The 19,013-nt window shown below is 35.6% G+C and overlaps 1 protein-coding gene across 1 annotated transcript in view; it reads left to right on the top strand.

Annotated features, from left to right (window-relative positions):
- PALS1 (protein associated with LIN7 1, MAGUK p55 family member) overlaps window positions 1-19,013 on the top strand; it is an 85,854-nt gene that overhangs the window by 32,850 nt on the left and 33,991 nt on the right. The window contains exons 2-3 of the mRNA XM_056133856.1: window positions 1,068-1,589; window positions 13,054-13,262. Of these exons, the coding sequence (XP_055989831.1) occupies window positions 1,223-1,589; window positions 13,054-13,262 (576 nt within the window). The 5' untranslated portion in view covers window positions 1,068-1,222. The remainder of the gene's footprint in view (window positions 1-1,067; window positions 1,590-13,053; window positions 13,263-19,013) is intronic.

The following is a 19,013-nucleotide window of genomic DNA, read 5'->3' as shown; positions in this document are numbered from 1 at the left end:
TATGTATATATATAAACAGTCTACCAATTTTGCTGAGAAGTGGTTTGGTGAGAAGTTAGTAATATCCATTAAAATGTTGACAGATTTTAAAATACAGCAGTCAAATTAATACTAAGAGCATAAGCACATGTTTTTAGTTTTAAAACTCGCATACATATTTTAATACTCAGAACTATCCTGTGAATAAATTTTCCAAATAAATCTACAGATCAGAGAGAGTAACAGTAGTCTTAATTCATGAAACTGGAGGAACTGGTACTATGTGCAGTGCCACGGATCAAAAACTCTAGCCCTCACATATCTTTTTTAATATGATCATTTATAAATTAGAGACTGATAATTTCTTAACTATAATGTGGATTTGTCCTGTAGCTACCTTAGCTTCTAATTAAAGTTTCTTTTGCTAGATTTTTTCCCTCCTTACTTGGACCTCCCCAGCCTTGCTGGAGTGGGGGGGTCATCTCCAGTATGACCAGAGGTGCTCAGGAGGTCATCTGGTGCCAAGGATCAAACCCCAGGGCCCTGTGCATCATCCATGTACTGTAGCTCTTTCAGCCATCTCCTGGCCCCTAATAAAAGTTTCTTTTTTGTATGTTCATCATGTCATAAGCTATTGAATTGTCTCCTAAGATACTGCTGTTATCTCAAGTTAGTCACACCAGAATGATTTAGCTATAGGCTGCTTTCTTTAGTAGTTAACTAGGGAGTTATTTTAATCTCGTATATACTAGTTGAACTCAATGAAGTACTTATGTTCATACAGTACTACAAAGATTGAACTGTCTTTGTACCTTTTCTAAACTAGTAACCCCATTTTTCTTTCCAGTTTTGCTAAACTTTTCAATAGCATTTTTCTTGGTTGTAAAATGAAACTGCTTTAAATTCTTGAGGGGTATTTTTCTGTTGAGTCATCTTATTTTTTATCTGTAAAATGAAAAAGGTACTTTATATAGCAAAACAGTGTTATAACTTATGAGATGTTTTTATGTTGTGTGGAGATTGGGAGTAGGGTGTGTAAAACTTATATATTGTAATTCTTATACTTTTTTCCTCATCTTTCCCCTTAGATTTCCTTCATGGATACATTTCCATAGCATTATTATTTGATGTGAGAAGTTTAAATTTTTTTGAAGTAACATGGATTTTGTACTACAGAATCAAGATATTGGCTATATAGGAAATTTTTATTTCTAAAAAGTGATACAGGTTTTTAGAGATAACCATGACTACATCCCATATGAATGGGCACGTTACTGAGGAATCAGACAGCGAAGTAAAAAATGTTGATCTTGCATCACCAGAGGAACATCAGAAGCACCGAGAGATGGCTGTTGACTGCCCTGGAGATTTGGGCACCAGGATGATGCCAGTTCGTCGAAGTGCACAATTGGAGCGTATTCGGCAACAACAGGAAGACATGAGACGTAGGCGAGAGGAAGAAGGGAAAAAACAAGAACTTGACCTCAATTCCTCCATGAGACTTAAGAAACTAGCCCAAATTCCTCCAAAGACTGGAATAGATAATCCTATATTTGATACAGAAGAAGGAATTGTCTTAGAAAGCCCTCATTATGCTGTGAAAATATTAGGTAAGTAATATAACAGTGATAAAAAAATGTATTTTTGTTTCCCTTTGTCAAAAATTCATATAAGAAAGAAGGATGATGGGAAAGAGTTCATATAAGAAAGACGGGTGATGGGAAGGAAACCTGGGACATTGATGGTGAGAGATGTACACTGGTGAAGGAACAGGTATTGAAACATTGTTTGACTGAAACCCAATCATGAACAACCTTGTGACTGTGTATCTCATGGTTATTCAAAAAAAATTTTTTAAAAAGGCTTTTTTAGAAATTAAAAAAATATTAAAATAAGCTATTTCTTGAAAAAACAAAAAGAAAGATGAAGTATAAAAGAATGCAATATTTTGAAATTAGTCCAAAATCAGTTCTTTTCTTGGAAAGACCAGAGAACTATCATTCTTGACTGTTAATATGTAGAGCATAAAGTTTAAATTTAAAAGTTCAGTCACTGCAACATGTTTTTGAGATACGATCTTTGGATTAAATATTTTTACATGTGATCTAATACTTAAAACTTTGCAATTCACTTTTTCTTTAAAACTCAAATCTTTATTTCAAAACTACTGAAAAGCAATTTTCAGATTGAAAATTTCTGATTAAAATTTGTAAAATAGTAATAAAATTAACATTTATGGCGTCAAGTTTTATTCTGATTTTTGAATATTAATGACTCAATTTGCCTTGCATGCAGCTGACCCGGGTTTGATTCTTCCGCCCCTCTTGGAGAGCCCGGCGAGCTACCAAGAGCATCTCGCCTGCATGGCAGAGCCTGGCAAGCTACCCTTGACGTATTTGATATGCCAAAAACATTAACAACAAGTCTCACAATTTGTTGTGAGATGTTTCTGGTGCCTGCTCGAGCAAATTGATGAACAGTGGGAGGACAGTGCTACAGTGCTACAGTGCTACCATTCACATGGTATCATATACATAAAAAGAATGACCAGAGAGATAATATAGGGATAAGGTGCTTGCCTTATACTGCATATAATCCCCTGAGTGCCAGCAGAATATATTCTTGAGCAGAGAGCTAATAACTATCTGGTGAACACTGCTGGGTGTAATTCTACCTTCTTTTCCCCCCACCCACCCCCTCAAAGAAAAACCCAAATCAAAAAAAGTTATATGATTAAATAAATTTTGAAAACAGTGGGTTAAATTAGTTAAACAGGTTATTATAGGATTTCTTAAAGTTTTTAGAATACTAATAAGCATTATGATCCACAAGAGAGATCATATGTGAGATCATATGACACTGAGACATTGTCAGTTAAATGTATTCTTCCATTCTTCCATTACTTATTTGATCGTAAAATTTATTGTATTCCCTTCATGCACACTTGTAAGTGATCACTGAATTAGTATTAGAAATTTGCCCAACTAAATTGAGGAATGTATGTAGCCTTACATACTAATTTTTATTTCCTTAAACAAGGTTAACATAAGTGAGGTTTTTTTTTTTTTTTTTTTTTTTTTTTTTTTTTTTTAGTTTTTTGGGGCCACACCTAGCGGTGCTCAGGGCTTACTCCTGGCTCTGTGCTCAGGGATCATTTCTGGTGGGGTTCAGGGCACCATTTGTGATATGGGGATTGAACTGGATAGTCACCTGCAATGAGCCCTGCCTGCTATATTACCAGCCCAAAGTATTTTTTGTTTGTTTGTTTTCTTTTTTCTTTTTTTTTTTTTTTATCAGTGAGACACCATGAGGTACAGTTGTAGACTTACAAATTTTTGTGCTTGGGTTTCAATTATACAATGACCAAATACCCATCCCTCCACCAGTGCCCATTTCCCACCAGTACGGATCCCAGTATCCCTCCCACCCCCCTTTCCCCCATCCCACTCTGCCTCTGTGGCAGGGCATTCCCTTTTGTTCTCTCTCTTCTTTTGGGTGTTGTGGTTTGCAAAAGAGGCATTGAGTGGCAATAGTGTTTGGTCTATAGTCTACTTTCAGCATGCTTCTCCCATCCTGGGAGGATCCTCCCAATACCCTTTATTTGGTGCTCCCTTCTCTATCTGAGCTCTCTTTTCCCCTAGCATGTGTGGCTGGCCTCCAAGCCATGGAGCAAAATTCCTGGTACTAATCTCAGCCATTCTTGGGTGTTAGTCTCCTATTTTGTTTGTTTTCTGGGTGATTTAATTATAGATATGAAAAGAGAGCCATTTTTACTTTTTAGTAGAATGAGAGTTTTTATTAGATGTTTTAGTTACGGTGAAAATGGGGCCAGATATATAGTTTAATGGTAAAAGTACTTGACTTGCATTTTGAAGCCATGAGTTTGATCCCTGACACCACCAAAATCACCCACCAAAAATTAATTATGATGTGGGACTGGAGCAATAGCACAGCGGGTAGGGCATTTGCCTTGCACACGGCCGACCCAGGTTTGATTCCCAGCATCCTTATATGGTCCCCTGAGCACCGTCAGGAGTAATTCCTGAGTGCAGAGCCAGGAGTAATCCCTGTGCATAGTTGGGTGTGATCCAAAAAGGAAAAAAAATTATGATGAAAATGGAAATTTAAAAAATGTATCTGAAGGAATTTTTTGCTCTCTTTTCCTAAAAGTTTTGTTATAATAAAAGTATATTCTCTGATGCCTCATACTGACCCTTGATAGCACAGCGGTAGGGCATTTGCCTTGCATGTGGCCAACTTGGCCGACCTGAGTTCAATACCTCGGCCCCTCTCAGAGAGCCCAGCAAGCTACGAGAGTATCTCGCCCACACGGCAAAGCCTGGCAAGCTACCTGTGACATATTTGAAATGTCAAACACAGTAACAAGTCTCACAATGGAGACGTTACTGGGCCCACTGGAGTAAATCAATGAACAACGGGAGGACAGTGCTACAATGCTACATGAGGAAATTGTTTATTACATCATTATTCTTATTTTCTTGTGCTAGGGATGGAACCCAGAGCGTCATATATATGAGCCACATATATATCATTGTCACTGTTGTACCATTGGTCATTGATTTGCTTGAGCGGTAATGTCTCGAGTAACGTCTCCGTTCATCCCTGTCACGTGCTAGTGTAGCCCAATGGTGTCTGCTTGCTCCAGGAACACGAAGTGAGACTTGTTACTGTTTTTGGCATATTGAATATGCCATGGGTAGCTTGCCAGGTTCTGCCATGTGGGCGGGATACTCTTTAGCTTGCCAGGCTCTTGGAGAGGGACAGAAGAATCGAACCCAGGTTGGCCACGTGCAAGGCAAACGCCCTACCTGCTGTGCTGTCACTCCAGCCCCCAAGAGGGTATCAATTTTATTCACTTGAAAGAAACTGCTGCATATGACTAAAAATGTATTTATTTAGTGAAGCAAGGTAGTTTTTTTTTTTTATTTTTATTAGTGAAACACCATGAGGTACAGTTGTAGAGTTACAAATTTTTGTGCTTGGATTTCAATTATACAATGATCAAATACCCATCCCTCCACCAGTGCCCATTTTCCACTGCAAGGTAGTTTTCACTAAACAAAAAGTTGCTTAGAAAGATGTAAGAGGAGACAAAAAGAAACACAAATGGCCAAAAGGCACATGAAAAAATGCTCTACATCGCTAATCGTCAGGGAGATGCAAATCAAAACAATGAATCAAACATCTCATACCACAGAGACTGGCACACATTCAAAAGAACAAAAGCAACCAGTATTGGCGTGGAGATGGGGAGAAAGGGACACTCTTTCACTGTTGGTGGGAATGCAAACTCGTCCAGCCTTTTTGGAAAACAATATGGACATTCCTTCAAAAACTAGAAATTGAGCTTCCATATGACCCTGCAATACCACTTCTGGGAATATATACCAAGGGTACAAAAAAGCACAGTAGAAATGTCATCTTCTCCTATATGTTCATTGCAGCACTGTTCACAATAGCTAGAATCTGGAAACAACCCAAGTGCTTGAAAACAAACAGCTGATTAAAAAAAACTTTGGTACACCTACACAATGGAATACTGTGCAGCTGTAAAATTTTTTATAATAGAACTATTTCTCTAATGCCTCTTGCTGACCCTCTCTCATTTCATTATTATTATTGTTACTACATTATTATTCTTATTTTCTTGTGGTATTAGAAATGGAACCCAGAGCCTTTATATATTAAGAGGCATGTGTTCTACCATTGAGCCACATTCCCAGATCCTCTTATCATTTTTTTGCTAAAATATTTTATAAATACTGAGAAAAATTAACACTGTAATATGTTCTTATCACAGCTGGACTGATTCTTCTGTATTTCTGTTTAAATTTCTTTTAAGATTAACATTTATTTTCTTTTCTTATATGAGGGGAAAATACCCATCTGATATGTTTATTCCTGTAGTATCAGTAAAGAAACAAATACCGTTTAAATCAGATGCACTTAATGAGACCTTTTGTTTGTTTTTTGCCTAAGTTTAAAAGACATGGGTTGGCGTCCATTTCTCTTAGATTTTCAGCTTTTCCCAATTCTTGTTTATATGTTGTTTGACCAACTTTTCTATAAGTATGAAAAGGACAGTGTTTGAATGTATTGAGGACAGCTGTGTGTTCTTCCCAATTTGTGATCCACTGTGGTTTTAAAAAAATCTTTGTGCAGTCCTTGAACTGAGGCTATTTTACATACTTATTTTTAAAAGTTGTACTGTCAGTCAAAGTTTAAATTTGAAGAGAAGTACCTCAGCAAACTAGAACATATTTTTGCCTGCTGGAGGCCCAGGTTTGATCCCCAGTACTGCATGGAATCCTGAGCATTGCTAGATGAGCTGCTCACTCCACCCCTAAAGAATCTTCAGTTTGGAAAACACTTATTTTCATTTTGTAATGAAGGGTAATAGCTTTGTACCAAGCATTATTTTTTCTGTGCACAATTTGCTAACACATCAAACTACAGCAGGAGTATTTCTTTAAAGTAGCATGTGTCTCCTGCCAGTATTTTGATTAATACACACATACCAGAAGATAGCTTCTCACAGCCCTTTTCAGGCCAGAAACAGCAACTGTGTTTTAAATGAGGAAATTATGCCACAGCTAAGTCATTTCTTTGAGCTCGAGTCTTCAGTTCCCAAAGGATACATCTGTGAGTAGAGAAAATAGTCTTTTAAGATTAAAAATGTAAACAAAACAGTTAGATACTTGTCTCAGAGTTTTTAATAAAGATATTTATTTATTTGGTACATTATAATACTAAAAGTGACAGGGATAGATTAGTAGAAAATATTAAGGAAGAGTGAACTAACTTGTTTAAGTAAGTAAGCCAAAATCTTACTGAAAAATAGAAAATGTTGAAATTTTATTTCAAGTGAATATTGATATTAAGGAAACTTTCCCTAAAATTTTGGTACTAAGGAAAATTTCTCTAAACTTTCCCTAAAATTGGTAACATTGCTTTACTATAAATAAAATGTTAGGTTTTTTTTTCTTATAAGAAAAAACACTACCTCTGAGTAATTTAGAGAAAAGAACAATACTGGTTAAAGTGGGCTGAGGTAGATTTAGAAACATTTTCAGACATGAGTATAGATTTAGTGGGTTTTATTTGGTTTTAAAGTCTTAGGTAAAAAGTTTGGACTATGATTATAGACAAGTAAATACAGTAGATGAATATTAAAAGGGAATGGTCTAGGAAAATCTGTTGATTTATCAGGTTATTACATCTTTAAAGAAACCTTAGGAAAGGTATGTGCACCCGAACACCCACACATGCCCATTTATTGACTTTCTTGTAATTTGTGGTTAGAAAATTTGCACTAATGTTAAAGAAATATTAATGCGCACCAATAGAAGTATAAAAATAGGCTAAGTAAAATATGCTAATAATATTAATAGCATGTTTCAGTCTTAGTTAGTATCTGCATATGTTTTTGCCAGATGTTTCTGAATATTCAGACTATTATCAAGAATTATTCCTTGGGCCAGAGAGATCACTTAAAGGTCCCTTGCATGCTTTGCATGCCTGAGATTCAGGTTCAGTATCCAGCATGCCATGGTTCCCCAAGCCTAGCCAGAAATAGCCTCTGAGCGCAACAGGGTGTGGCTCCAAAACAAAAAACAGAAAACAAAACGAAAAGAAAATAGAGTATTCCTGTATTTGACATTGTAAAATGAAATATCACTTCCCATTCCTTTCTGACATCTGATTTTTAACTGATCATGTAATGGACTATAGTTTTGCTGTATTATGATTTTGGGGTAGTTTTTTAAAATGCAGTTTATTTATTTTTAATTTTTTAAAATGCAGTTTATTTAAAGCCAACAAACAGAATTACAGTTCCAATAAGCCTTTGAGTTTAACTACTGAAAATTACTTATTTTGCTGTTGAATTTTCACTCAACTTCTGCAGGTTTTTCCACATACACTTTTGTTTGAGGATTTTCTTCCCCACTGGAAGTAAAATGGTTAGAACTGTTGGGTCTGATTTAATGTTTAAAATGTTCGGATATTTTTTTTTCTTTTTGGGTCATACCCAGCAATGTTCTAGGGTTACTCCTGGCTCTAGGAACTACTCCTGGCGGTGCCCAGGGGACCACATGGGAAGCCAGGGACTGAACTCTGGTTGGCCTTGTGCAAGGCAAACGCCCTACCCACTGCTCTATCGCTCTGGCACCAAATGTTAGAATATTTGAAAAAATATTCAAATTGCTAAAATTAAAACAAATCTCTAACAGAAGATTAAAAAATTCCTATAAGTGTATATAGTGTATTGTTTTGTTAAATATGCATAAACCTCTAGAAAAATAACTGCGACACCATTTAGTCTTTGACATAATGTGTCAATTTCGCTATTAATCACTTCTGAAAGTTCAAGGGTAATTGAAGTTAAGTGTTAAAATACACTCGGTACTTAATTTGAGAACCAAGTTTGAAAAATATAAAAATTTGTTTGAGGATTTTCTTCCCCACTGGATGTGTTTTAACTAAACATCTGTAAGTGCAGTAGTAATCAGGGAAATCATCTAACCGTCTTTCATTTTTAAAAGTAGAAACCTATTAAGATATACTTCACATACTATAAAATATACTCCTGTGAAGTATACAGTTAGCTTTCAGTATACTCAAATTTTTGTGAGAATATTGTGTGTTCACCATTACTTTTATATAATTTGAGTGTTTTCTGTAACACTGAAATAAATTATATATATCCATTAGCAATCATAACCTATTCTCCCTTTCCCACACCCCTGACAAACCCAGTCTACATTATGTGTTTGCTCATTCCATTTTAATAAGTGGAATCATGCAGTGTATGTGGCTTATTTTTAAGTACCATAATATTTCAAGCTACCGAGAGTATCTCGCCCGCACGGCAGAGCCTGGCAAGCTCCCCGTGATGTATTCTATATGCCAGACACAGTAACAACAAAGTCTCCAATGGAGACGTTACTGGGCCCGCTCGAGCAAATCGATGATCAACGGGAGGGCCTTTACTTTACTTTACTTTTATAATATTTCAAAATTTATCTATATCATGGACCGGCACTTGATTCTTTATAGTGATTGAGTAATATTCCACTAATACACTGTATTTTGTTTCATTTTTCATTTGCTGATAGAACATTTATGAGTTTTTCTACCTATTGACTGTTAGGAACATTCACTTACAGTTTTGTTTTTTTTTTTTAAGACATGTTTTTAGTTCTTTGGAGATTTAGGAGTGGAACTGCTGGATTATAGGGTAGCTCTGTGTTTAATATTAAACAGAAATGTGTGAGGGTTTATGTGTCTACATTTTTATTTTGATAAGTTATAAATCTTTTAAATTTTAGCTGTGTTTTCAGAACTAAAAAGTGAAAATATTAAAGCATGTTGTATTTATTCACAAATATTTTATTCCAAGTAAGTATGTATTTACTAGGTTGAGAAAAAAAATTTTAATTATAACAAATCACCAACTATCTGGAGTCAAACACACTCATTGTCTATGGAAAGGCCCAGGGCTGTGATGTGGCTTGTCAGTTGACATACATGATAAACCTGGGGGATGTTGTAGGTTCAGTTCCAGTCCCCTGTGATAAAGCATATATCACAGTAAAGGAAGTAACATAAATTTGTGGTTTTTCAGTGCATGTAGAATTATATTTACCCTTACTATAGTCTCTTTAAATGTACAGTAGCATTTTATCTAAAAAAAGCATTATATGTTTGCCTGTGGTATAGACATGAAGTGAACATATATCGTTGAAAAATGGCATGAGACTTTTTTTTTTCCCCTTTTTCTTTTTGGGTCATACCTGGAGATGAACAGGGGTCACTCCTGGCTCTGCACTTAGAAATTACCCCTGGCGGTGCTCAGGGGACCATATGGGATGCTGGGAATCGAACCCGGGTCAGCCATGTGCAAGGCAAACACTGTACCTGCTGTGCTATCGCTCCAGCCCCAGCATGGACTTCTTAAGATTTCTTAATGTAGGCTTGCCACAGATTTTCAGTTTGTGAAAGAATGAATTATCTACAAAGTGCAGTAAAGATAGGACTGTACAACAATAACATCAAGTCATAACTGGGACCAAACACATTTTTTAGTTTTCCCCAAATGGCACAAAATTATCTGGGATTTAGTATTTGAGACTTTTTTTAAAAATATGCCAGAAACTCCTTTCATTTTCTAGAGAAAAGCATGTAGATTTTGTATTTGGTTGAATAGTCTTTACTCCGATAACAGTTTTTCTTTTTTTTTTTTTGAGGTGTCTCAGGGTCGGATAGGATTGGGCTGCATATACATATAGTTGTGTTCATTTCAGGGCTTAGTCCAGGCCCTCAGGTTTTACTCCAAACTCCGCTCAGGAGTTGCTTCTGCTGCTATTTAGTGGGCCATATGCAGCCAGGGATCTATCCAGGTCAGCTGAGTGCAAGGTGCACTTCAGCCCTTATACTTTCCGTCTCTCCCGTTTCAAGTTTTTCGTCCTTTTAACCATAGTCAGGGATAAGAGTTTTGTTTTTCTTTCCTCTAAACTATCTTTGTTTAACTACTTGTGTAGTATTTGCTTTTAAGATGTTAATCGAGTTTGTTATTAAGTATTAGGATCTTTTTCTGGCTTTGATTATTTTGAGTAAATTCATTGTTCCCCAGTTCCACTGAAAACCAAAATTCAAGATCAGAATTTTTTGTATGTAAGAGGAAGACAAGGAGAAAAAGGACTATTCCTGTTAAGCAGAGATTTGTTCACTGCATCTTGATTTAGCATCTCAGTATTCTGAAAACAGATACTGTTTCCTTATACCTAAAGAGATTAAGTTTCTCACTTACACAGTTTGCCTGGACAGTTTGAGGGAAAAAAGACCTTTTTTTAAGATTTCTTCCAAAGATAAGTTTATTGGCATCTAGAAATTTATGAGGATAGGCTAAAAGAATTTATTATTAAGCAATGAAATAGAAAAATTATGCTAGAATAGATTTATAGAAACGTATGTTTCCATATGGGCAAATGGAGCTATAAGAAAAAATAAGTGAAGCTTGTACAGGGTAGAGGTTATCTCCAGTGTTTTGAAAGATTGTCAGAGATGGAAATTCCTCAGCTTCCTTGAGGATTTTAAACTCTTGGCTGTTTGAAGATAGAATTTTCAGATAAAGCAATATTTGTTGATTGCTTTTTGTTGCAGTCATTTTTTTTCTTTTACAAGGAATTTATTCTGTGTACTATGTCTGTAGTTCCCTGCCTTTTAATTTTTTAATCTTCCTAGGGCTGAGGAGACAAAATAAGGGAAATGGTTTATGACTGTTGCTTGTTGATTTTACTCAGTGGGAAGAAGAAATGATGCTCTTGGTTTTTCACATAGCCCTTACAACTAGACTAACAACTAACCTTTAAGCTACTACTATTTTGCTTTGTTTTAGGTTTGTCTTTTTGGATTTTTTGTTTGGGGTTTTCTTTTGCCACGTATGGTGGTGGTTGAAATAGAAATAATAGGAAATTAGAAGAAATGGAGGTAAATACAACCTAAGGACCTCAATGACCTAAGGAATGAAGGTATAATAAGCATAGAAACAAGCTAAAGCAGTCACACAGCAAAAGATGGGGGAAAACTCAACACATTAGACTTGATAACTGTAAGAGCTCTCACAAATACAATATGGACATACATAGAGAAATTTGAAAACTATTTTCGACAGTTATGACAAACTGTACACACATATGCAGTTGTGGAGGTGGGAGAAAGACATTTGTTTTAGTCCCATACCCAGCAGTGCTTGCTTAGGAGGGCAATCTCTTGTTGTTCTGGGACCATGTGCCTGTGCTTTGAATTGAACCAGGGCTCTTGCACGCAGTCTATTGCCTCTGGCCCTTTGAGCTCTGTCTTTCCATCAGTGTTTCTTAAACATCTTGGGATAACCCTTCCTCAGAAAAATACGTAAGCAATACATACATAATAACAGGCATACATACACATACCAGAGCTCAAAATAAAAATTTAGGAGACTCTTACATTCAGATGAGTTTTTGAGACAGCAAAGAAATGCCTGGCAATTAAGAAAATTAACTTTAGTCACCCTGTTTAAGAAATTGAAGATTTGAAAAAAAAATCTGTTGAATATTACAAACATTGCTATGTTGGGACATATTGGTAAAATATATGAAAAGCTCTTGAACTTAAAATGTCAGAATCTTATTTTTAAATTCTCTTTCTAAGGATTGGGCTGGAATGATAGCACAGCGGTAGGGCGTTTGCCTTACAAGCGGCCAACATGGCCGACCCGAGTTTGATTCCTCTGCCTGTCTCGGAGAGCCCGGCAAGCTACCGAGAGTATCTCGCCCGCATGGCAGAGCCTGGCAAGCTACCCGTGAGGTATTCGATATGCCAAAACACAGTAACAACAAGTCTCATGATGGAGACGTTACTGGGCCTGCTCGAGCAAATCAATGAACAACGGGAGGACCGTGACCGTGATTTCCAAGGATTATGTTAAGAAAACAATTTTAGACAAATTTTTATGCAGCAGTGAACATTTTGTACCGAAATGTTTATTATTACTAAAGAAGCAAAAATTCAGTGCAATGTAACATTCTTAATGGTTTACGTTATATTTTAGCCATTGAATATATTGATACTGTAATAATGTTTTCTAAAGTCTATTTGGCTATGTGGGGAAACAATTTAAAATGTACTGTTAAAAGAAAAGGAAAAGCTGCAGTTTACAACAGTTGCTTCTAGGTGATGGGACTATTGGTGATTTTAAAATCTGTTCCTTTTTGTTTTCCTCCTTTCGTTCACTTTTATAGTGAGTTTTAATGAAAGCATCTTGGGAAAATGCAAGTATAATATTTTTGTATATTCATAAAGTATATTAAAATAATCTAAAATAAAAGTATGTAATTTTTATTGTATAATTTTAAGAGCTTTAAAAAAACAGTAAAATGACATGATTTACCATTTTTAAAAATGTGTAAATATGTGTTTTGAAAAGTTTGTTAAAAATTTTTTACCTTAAAACACATGTTAAATTGAGACAGAAGCAATTAATTTTTGAATACCTTTTTCTTCTCCTACTAGAAGTGGAAGACTTGTTTTCTTCACTTAAACATATCCAACATACTTTGGTAGATTCTCAGAGCCAGGAGGATATTTCACTGCTTTTACAACTTGTACAAAATAAAGATTTCCAGAATGCATTTAAGATACACAACGCTGTCACAGTACACATGAACAAGGCCAGTCCTCCATTTCCTCTTATCTCCAATGCACAAGATCTTGCACAAGAGGTACGTATTCTGAACACCTTGTTGACATATACTGGTAATCATTAGAAATAGTATTATTGAAAACCCATCAAGTTTTTTTTTTATAGTATTTCAGTAAACAAGGCAGAAAATGGGCTAGTGGTAAGGGTAAACGTTTCAGAGCTCTACATACCTGTAAAACAGGTTTGGAGTTGCTTTCTATATTAGCACAGAATGGTCCCAAAGGGAGGTATTGTCTTAATTTAGATGCATAAGGTGGACAAAGAGCCTATGTGTAAGAGTAGCTGAGAAGTGGTTTTGCCCAGGTTCTGTGCGAGTGTGACCCAAGGACACATTCCTAGATAGAATATTAGAGTTTAAACATGTTATTCAAAGAATCGTAAAATGTATTTATACTCATCATTGAAGTTAAATATGTAAATAAATTGTTACTAAATTATCCTTATAGTTTTGCTTACTTGATTTTAATGTTTTTTCCTCAAAATTACTTTAAAAGAAAAATGACAAACATTATTGTCATCTTACATTATAAATACAGTGTAATTTTATTGTACAGAGTTGGTAGAAACACATAAAAATTATTGAAATCAGTCCTCCCTGTATCTTTAGAAGGAAGGTTTTCCAGCTGGGTCTTTGGTTTTTCAGAACAATGAGTGGTAAAGAGAATAATGAGATAAACAGGAGAGTTCAGAATTGTTTCTATTAAAGTTGACATAGGCCATAGGGTGAAAAGAAAGGGTAAGAAAGACCTCACTTAATGACATATAGAATACTGCATAAGGAAATGTATTGTAATAAAGGGGGAATGCCAAGATCACTTCTGACGCCAGTATTTAGAGAGGAGAAGGACAGAGGAGGAAAGAAGTCAAAGGAGAAGAAGAGAATGGAAAGTAATGGGTAAACAGGCATCAGGGTTTCAGTTATATTGGTGATACAGATGAGTTTGGGTAGCCATATATCCCAAACACAGACTTAACATCAGTGAAAACATGAAATCTCAGCTGCAGCCACTGAAACTTTCAAGGGTTTCACATTTGCAAGCTTTCAAATGTGCCTGTCAAGTTCACAGATGATGGGGGCTGGGCATTGGGGATAAGGATGGAATATGGGAACACTGGTGGTGGAATTGGTGGTGTTGAAATATTATATTATTATATGCCTAAAATCTCAACTACGAACAATTTTGTAAATCGCAGTTCTAAGTATATGTATATATAATGTATATACATATATGTATATATAATGTATATACATACATATGTGTGTGTGTATATATATATTTTTTAAGGAAAGATTGGAGAGGGCTGGGGTAATCGTACAGTGGGTAGGGTGTTTACCTTGAATGTGGCTGACCTGGGTTTGATCCCCAGCATCCCATATGTTCCCCTGAGCACTGCCAGGAGTAATTCCTGAGTGCAGAGCCAGGAATGTTCATAAACTACATTTATGCACCACTGGGTGTGACCCAAAAAGTAAAAACGAAAAGAAAAGATCAGGGAGGCAGTATACCTTAAAGGTATGAGTTTAAAGAGGCAAAGAACTAGAAAAAAGTTAAAGAGTAAGTGCTTTCAAAGTTCAGAGTGATTTACCTGTGAGAGGTCCTGGTTTTGATCCCCCAGCAAACTCCCTCACTTTCAGATACTTTGGGAGAGAAAGAGATTGTTGAAAGGGACTTTTAAAAATGATCTGGTTTGAGGACTTGGTGGAGAATGCAGAGATTTAAAATGCCTACCTTGTAAGCATATAGTCAGGAGTTCGAATCCTCATATTAGCCCTTATGCCAAGCACAGTCCTGGCCAGCAGCTTTGCTGTCTGCAGTCCTTGATGCTGACTCAAACAAATTCTGGCTGCATCCTAGCCAAATAACAGATATGTGCGAGCACCACAAAGGGGTGTAACCCCTTACCACTATTTTCCCCACCCGCAGCCCTTAACTTGAAGTTAAAGTTGTGGAAATATGAAAAAAGTTGGTCCAGAAAGTTTGGCCAACACAAGCAAGCACATGAGCAAACATCGCAGCATCCCCTAAAGACTCCCATGCAGCCGTAACTTGTATGTCTTAACTAAAGATTGTAATCCTCAGCAAGTGCATGTATAAACATAATAACTAAAAGAGAGCAACCCTTGGTGAATACTATGGCCAATTGTGCATGCATTGCAACCTGATGTGTGACCTCACCTTCCACCTCCCTCCCCCCGCCAGTGAGTATCCCAGGTAAATGTTGAAGTACCACAGCCAGGTATGTTTATGAACCCTGGTCATTGCAACAATATTAACTCTCTCCTGAGGAGGGAAAAGAATGAAAAAAAAATAGCTCCACCTAAAAATAATAACAATTTGAATATTAGTTTCAGAGTTGTTAATATTTTCACATATTACTTGAGAATTAATATGCATTACAAGTGATTCAGTGTGTGGGTAGTAGTGACTTTATGCTGAGACTAGTCTTAGAATGAGTACAAGTGATGAACTTGGTCAGAAGCACAATGTGAATGACTCCTGCTAGAGTTGTACCTGTACATTGTAATGCAGCCTTGACTTAAGGTTCATCACATTTAAGTACATACTAGCCCATCAAAGAAGAATGCAAAATCTGACCAAATTCTGAAGATATTGCAAGGACATGAAGCAAAAACTGGTAAATCTCCCAGGCTAACAAGCATCTCATACAAACATGCTTGTAAGAGATTGAAAGAAATACAAACTTTTTTTGTGGGTGGATAGATTGGTGATTTGCTTATTTAGATTTTTAAAAAATTAATATAAAAAATTTACACCAGGAAATTCAATAAGTGATTGCAAAGCTAGTGAAGAATTTTAAGCAAGACATTGGTTTAAACATGTATTCTATATTAAAAGTATTCTAATAGCATTGTGAAACATTGTAAGGTCAGAATGGGTTCATAACATTGGAGGCTATTGTGATTGTTCAGATGTAAGATGTTCAAGAACAATTGAGTATGACGTGAAGAATTACTGAAATAGAAAATTAATAGGACATATTGTCTCTACATGGGGAGTAAAGGTAAAAGAGTCGTACAAGATGACTTACTTTCTTTTCCTGGTATTGTACTTTGCCAGAAGCTGGCTATGAAGATAACAGTTATAGCTTCATTGAGTTCAGTTTAATAGGACTACAGTTAAACCATGAAAATACTAGAAAACAACTACATATTATTTGGGAAAATAGCATATGGGCTGCTATAATCATTGTGGGAAGATGACATGGTATATATCATTAAACACTTTAAGGCTATACCAATATAGTTAAGAAATGAGGAATACCAAGGTAAAGTGCTGAAAAAGAATGCTACAGATGGGGCTAGAGTGATAGCACAGCGGGTAGGGCGTTTGCCTTGCATGCAGCCGACCTGGGTTCAATTCCAAGCATTCCATATGGTCCCCCAAGCACTGCCAGGAGTAATTCCTGAGTGCAGAGCCAGGAGTAACCCCTGAGCGTTGCTGGGTGTGACCCCAAAAGCAAAAACATTTAAAAAAAAGAATGCAACAGAAAGAGCTTGGACTTAGGCCAGGGAGATCGTGTATCTGGAAGGGCACTTTCCTGGCCCATGATCAATCTAGGTTCAATTTCCAGCACCAATCTGTGGTGTGATCTCTGAGGTGTGGCCCAAAATTTAAAAACATAAAATAATTTTAAAAAGGAGCTTGAACTTGATTCTGTTAAGTGACAAAGAGTCAACAAAAACGGAGATGATTTCTTCAAAATTCAAAAGGATATTTAATGACAAGGAAATTTAATGATTTTAATAATTAGCATCACTTAAATATTTGTAAAATATTGTTATAAAAGTATAGTGTGATGCAATTTTGGTAAAAGTAAATGGAAAGATATACGCAAAGTACAGAGATTTTCCTCAAAATGAGGTTAATTTGTTAATCAAATTTATTGAGATATAGTTTATACTTATATAAAATTGGTTCATTATATTGTAGTCTATATTTGTTGTGTATATCATGTAGTCCACCATTACAGTTACAAAGAGGCATGCAAGTTGTCAGTTGATCTGTTTTCTATTTTTACAAATTTGCCTTTTTCTGAAATTTCATATACATGAAATAAGATTATTTTGTAGTCTCCTGTATCTAACTTCTTTTGCTCAATTTTTCAATTTCATTTCTGTATTAACATGTATCAATAATTGTAACTTGTTGAGTTGTATTCCATTAAATATCCCACAATCTGTTTATTCATTTGTGTATGGATTGACATTTGGGTTGTGTTCTGCTTATTACCATTTTATTATAGGTATAATAGTGACTTATTTTGATTTGAACTTCTTTAATAACTAGATATTGAATATTCATGGCCATTTTTATGTATGAAATCTGATCAATTTTTTTCTCATTTAAAAAAATCAAATTGTTAATCTTAAAGTACCGGAAGATATATATCAAATGATTATCTCTAGAATCTCTAATGATTATCTCTTAATCTCTGTTAATGTTACTTTTATTTCCTTCTTTTGGGTACTCTTTTTTTTCTAATCTGCTAATACGTTTAACACTAACTATTCTTGTAATTTTAAAATTTGTATAAAAATGAAAATGGAGTTTAGACTTTGAAGTAAAGTAGTAAAAAGTAGTATAACTGGAAAAAAGCACAAGACTAGAAGGGGCCAGAGAAAGAGTGCAGTAGGTAAGGCATCGGGGCCAGAGCAATAGAGTACAGTGGGTCCAGTGCTTTGCATAGCACACAGCAGAGCCCCATAATCGCATACTGCCAAGAGTAATCCCTGAGCCACACGACTGTGGCCAATAAAAATGAAAACAAAATTAAAAAACAGTGGGTATGGCAAATTACCTTGCACACTAAGCATCAGTCCTCAGAACCGTCAGGAATAATCCCTGACCACAGCCAGGAATAAGCCTTAAGGACAGCCATATATAACACTCTTCCCTTCGCCCTGTGCCCCCCTACACACACACACACACACACACACACACACACACACACACACACACACACACACACAGAGATTAGGAGAGCATTTCCTTTTTAGACAGCCTTATTCTTGGCCTTTTGTAGAAATAGCTGATTGTATGTGTTGGTACTAAAATAGGAAAAATATCTATTTTAATTGGAGGAAGCAAACAGTTGTATTTTCTCTGGAGGGGAAAATTTAAGAGAGCTTAAACTGATTTTAAAGTAAAACCAGGAAAAATAACTATTGAAAATTATTACTTTCCAATGAGTTGATGTATTTTTGTACACTGTTGGTCCATTTGTAATCTATAATTTTTTTTTAGAAAACTTTTCAGCTACCCAAAGGTGAATGACAGGGATTATGTATTAAATTAGCCTACATTTGATATCTCAAAAAGAAAAACATAGCATTAAAATAAACTTTTCATCACTTTTAATAATTTTGAATTATTGTTCTTGTCTACTAATAAGACTAATGAAATTCTTCAAGAAGGTCATTATTATGCTATCCTTATATATATTTGTATCTCTTAAATTAAAATCACTTTTTTTCTACATGTCAAAATTATGGGAAGGACTGGTTTGGTATTGTTAATTTGATATGCTTTTGGTCAAGTAAATACCAAAGTTGCTTTCTCTGGTTTAATAAAATTATTTCAAGTAACCAGAGAAGCTATTAGAGAATTCCTGGGTTCCTATTTTAATATTCCTTTCATTTTAAAGACCAACCTATGAATGCATTTACATAGTTTTAGTGATTTTTTTTTGTTGTTTGAGGGTACTATAATGTGGAACAAATGCTGTACCATTGAACTATATCTCTGGG

The sequence above is a fragment of the Sorex fumeus genome, unplaced genomic scaffold, assembly GCF_029834395.1.
Source record: "Sorex fumeus unplaced genomic scaffold, SorFum_2.1 ptg000098l, whole genome shotgun sequence".
NCBI classification, from domain to species: domain Eukaryota; kingdom Metazoa; phylum Chordata; class Mammalia; order Eulipotyphla; family Soricidae; genus Sorex; species Sorex fumeus.
Note: the sequence above shows the minus strand (reverse complement) of the source record. Positions and strands in the feature narration are given on the sequence as shown.